This window comes from Octopus bimaculoides, chromosome 4 (assembly GCF_001194135.2).
Source record: "Octopus bimaculoides isolate UCB-OBI-ISO-001 chromosome 4, ASM119413v2, whole genome shotgun sequence".
Classification (NCBI taxonomy): domain Eukaryota; kingdom Metazoa; phylum Mollusca; class Cephalopoda; order Octopoda; family Octopodidae; genus Octopus; species Octopus bimaculoides.
In genome coordinates, this window is record NC_068984.1 from 126,731,013 (window position 1) to 126,735,089 (window position 4,077).

The 4,077-nt window shown below is 39.6% G+C and overlaps 1 protein-coding gene across 1 annotated transcript in view; it reads left to right on the top strand.

The window, feature by feature from the left end:
* Nucleotides 1–2,117, top strand: part of LOC106874002 (mitochondrial inner membrane protease subunit 2) — a 423,321-nt gene extending 421,204 nt beyond the window's left edge. The window contains exon 6 of the mRNA XM_052967466.1: nucleotides 1,702–2,117. Within this exon, the coding sequence (XP_052823426.1) occupies nucleotides 1,702–1,833 (132 nt within the window). The 3' untranslated portion in view covers nucleotides 1,834–2,117. The remainder of the gene's footprint in view (nucleotides 1–1,701) is intronic.
* The last annotated feature ends 1,960 nt before the right edge of the window (nucleotides 2,118–4,077 follow it).

Below are 4,077 nucleotides of genomic sequence, written 5' to 3' on the forward strand. Positions count from 1 at the left end.
GGAAAAACTTTCAAAATACAAAGACCTGGAAATAGAGATAACTCGAATGTGGAATCTAAAAACAGAAACAATTCCTATCATAGTAGGTGCCTTAGGTATAATAAAAAAATATTCAGACAAATACATAACAAAAACACCAGGACTTACAAATATATATAACATACAGAAAATTGCACTACTGGGTACTGCACACATTCTACGCAAAACACTTTCAATACAGTAAACATAAGAGCACCACAGCAAACCACAGCACATACCCAAGGCGCACAGAGCTGCGCTCGGTAGTGAAGTGAAAGTACGTTATAAAAATAAAACTACTGAATAATAATAATAATAATAACGGTTTCAAATTTTGCCACAAGGGCATCAATTTTGGGGGAGGGTATGAGTCAATTACATCAACCCCAATGTTCAACTGGTACTTATTTTAGCAACCCCAAAAGGATGAAAGGCAAAATCGACCTCGGTGGAATTTGAACTCAGAGCATAGCAACTGGCAAAACACTGCTAAGCATTTCATCCAGCATGCTAACAATTCTGCCAGATCGCTGCCTTAAGTTAATAATAATAATAATAATAATAATAATCCATTCTACTATAGGCACAAGGCCTGAAATTCTGGTGGGAGGGGATAAGTATATTACATTGACCCCAGTACTCAACTGGTACTTAATTTTTTGACCCTGAAAGGATGAAAGACAAAGCTGACCTCGGCAGAATTTGAACTCGGAACATAGCGACGGGCGAAATACCGCTATGCATTTTGCCTGGCATGCTAACAGTTTTGTCAGCTTGCTGCCTTAAGGTAATAATAATAATAATAATAATAATAATAATAATAATAATAATAATGATAGTAATAATGATAATGATTTCAAATTTTGTCACAAGAATTTAAATTGAGAGTGTGAAGATGAAATGCCACTAAGAATTTTGCTTGGCATGCTTAAGAATTCTGCCAGCTCACTTGCTGTCTCTATTACCAGCAATTAAGATATCAAGTTAATTTTGTTGTCTTTTAGTGTGGATTAAGTGCATTTTTATTGTGCCTCAAGGACTTGAGAGATTTTTCTATTCAGATTTAAAAGCACTTAAAAGTCTCCTCCACCCTGTATAGAGTTACTGCCCTCCTTCACAGATATCCTGCATCTTTGGGACTTCTAGAGAGTATGCATAGATTCTAATGTTACCTCATAATTCTTTCCAATACTCATAGAGATGGAAGACTTAGTCCATTCCTCTGACTTAACACTAGTGCCTAATATTTGAGTTCTTTACATGCATTCGATTCTGTTGCAAACAATCTAAACAAGTCTTTAGTCTGATCACAACTTACAAATGTGATGTACTATTTCCTATTGCAGTAACTCATATTTTGTTCACTTTTCCACCCGTTTCTCCCACCCCAACTAGTTTTAGTGACCTTTTTATTCCTCCCATGATTAAACTGTAGAACTATAAAGAATGAAAACCACAACATTACATATCACTCCTTTATATTATATTATCCAAAATTTGCTGTCTCTACTCTGTTCTGGATACAATTACGTAAATGAAACCATTATTTACGGAAGTTGATAAAATGCAGCATCCAGAACTTAGTTCAAAGGCCATAACATTTATATTGGTCATGCCTCTTGGAGAGGCATGATTATCACAACCCAAATGTTTTATATAAATTTTAATATATTATATTTTCAGGTTCCCAAAGGACTAATCACTGCCAAAGTATCTCACATTATATGGCCCCCTTATCGTTGGCAATCAATGGAAGTCATTCACACCAACCACAGACGGGTTCGACCACGCAGGAAATCATTACCATCATCATAGCATCTCACATCTGTATAAGTTTGATGGTTTATCAGTAGAAGATATGTGAATGACCTGAGGTAACATTGTAGTAACCTGTTCATGTTGGTATCATTGAACAACATGTAAAATATGTTGTAGTGTTTTTACATCTTTTGGGAAGTAATTCTCTGTCTCTATCCAATACAGAGAATATCACCACTTCTGCTCATGATGCTGTTTCATAACTACATGAAATCACACTCTAAAATATCAACAATTACCCAAACTTATAGTAAATAAAACATTATTCTTGAGTATGTTCACTAATTTTTCTTGCACTATATTTATCAAATTTCCATCACGTGATGATATATTCTGGATATTGTGTAACATATATACCTTTTATCTTTTACTTATTGCAGTCATTGGACTGTGGCCATGCTGGGGCACCACCTTGAAGGGTTTAATCAGAGAAATTAACACTGGTACTTATGTTGTTTTTTTTAAATCTAGTACTTATTCTATTGATCTCTTTAAATGAGCTGCTATGTTATGGGGACATAAACAAACTAACACTAATTGTCATGCAGTGAAGGGAGGATGCACATGTGCGCGCGCACACACACACACACACACACACACAATCTAATTGAGAGAAAATACATGGCTTCGCTTTTTGGCCAACATTGAAGATGATGAGCCCCACTAGGTTGAAATTGCAGTACTTTGTCAGAACTACATGTACTTTTGAGGGGTTATAACAACAAATCTGTTTTAGAGAAGAGCCACATATACACTGAACTGCAAAAGAAATGTGATTTTTTCAAATGTCATCTTTATATGGTAAATTCTGAAAATTTATTTTGGAGATGCAAGTGTAAATATTCCAAGACATGCTGGTTTATGGCTGAGACCCTAATTGCAGGTGACCTTTCAACTTTTCCTGAAACGAGATGCTAAAGCACAGCTGCGTTGAATGCTGTGGGTGGCAGTCACAAACAATTCTCATGAAAACCGAAATGCACGTGCATCTTGTGGAGGTTATGGGTATAAAAATCAACTTGAACCGTGTTCCTGGCATTCATAATTTGGATGCATCAAGTATGACCCAATTGTCAGCAGCGCAGAGAGAACAAGCTATCGGCCAATTGCAAGCAGGGCAGCATGACCTAGTTGTTGCAAAAGCTTACAATATCCATGTCAGCACCATCTGTTGCCTGCAATAGTGATACAACAACACCGACAACACTGCAGACCATTCCCGCAGAGGGCAACCCCAAGTGACCATGCTTAGGTAGGACCACTTCATCCACTTGCAACACCTCTGTAATCACTTCAGACCAGCCAGCGTGACAGCTTGCAAGACCATCGGCATTGAACAGCAACTATATGGTACAACATTGACTGGCTGCCAACAATCTGTGTTGCCGTCGTCTTGCTTGAGGGCCTGTCCTCACCACCCACCACTGTCAGGCACGACTACAGTGGGCTATGCAGCACTGACATTGGCAGCATCAACAATGGAGGTCTATAGTCTTCTCTGATGAGAGTCGGTACTGCGTTTCCACCTTGGCTGGCAGAGTGAGGGTGTGACGTAGAAGAAGTGAACACTACAGAGATGCATGTGTCATGGAGAGAGATACGTGGGGTGGCCAAAGCACCATGGTTTAGGGTGCTATAGAACTGAATCAGAGAATTGGGCCCCATGTGTTCCAATATGCTGGTGCAGGCAGAGGGAATGGCATAACAATGCAGCACTACGTTGACCAGATCCTAAGACCTCACATCATGCCCTTCTTTGCGTGTCACCATAGCCACTTGTTCCAGCAGGACAATGTTCCCTCCCACATGGCTAGGATCACCATAGACCTCCTGCATCAGCACAACATCAGAACCATGCTGTGACCGGCTCTCAGCCTAGATTTAAACCCAATTGAATACCTATGGGATGAAATCTAGAGGGGGCTGAACCAGGTGGTCCCAAGGCCGACAACTTGTGTGGAAATGGAGGCAGCTTTCCTCAGGGTGTGAGCACAGGTGCCAATGGCTTTTGTGAACTGCCTCATGCACTCCATGTACCAACAGTGTATGGCTGTTTTGAACACCCAGGGAGGGCATGGATGGTATTGAACATGTCATGCCCTACAATCTCGATGTGCTGGATCCACCCACTACCAGAACACATAACAACGTCCCATAGACTGTGGTCAAAGTGCATCCAAGAAACTGACTTGATCAGATTTATCAGAATTTATCTCTGACATAATGAAATTAAAACATATT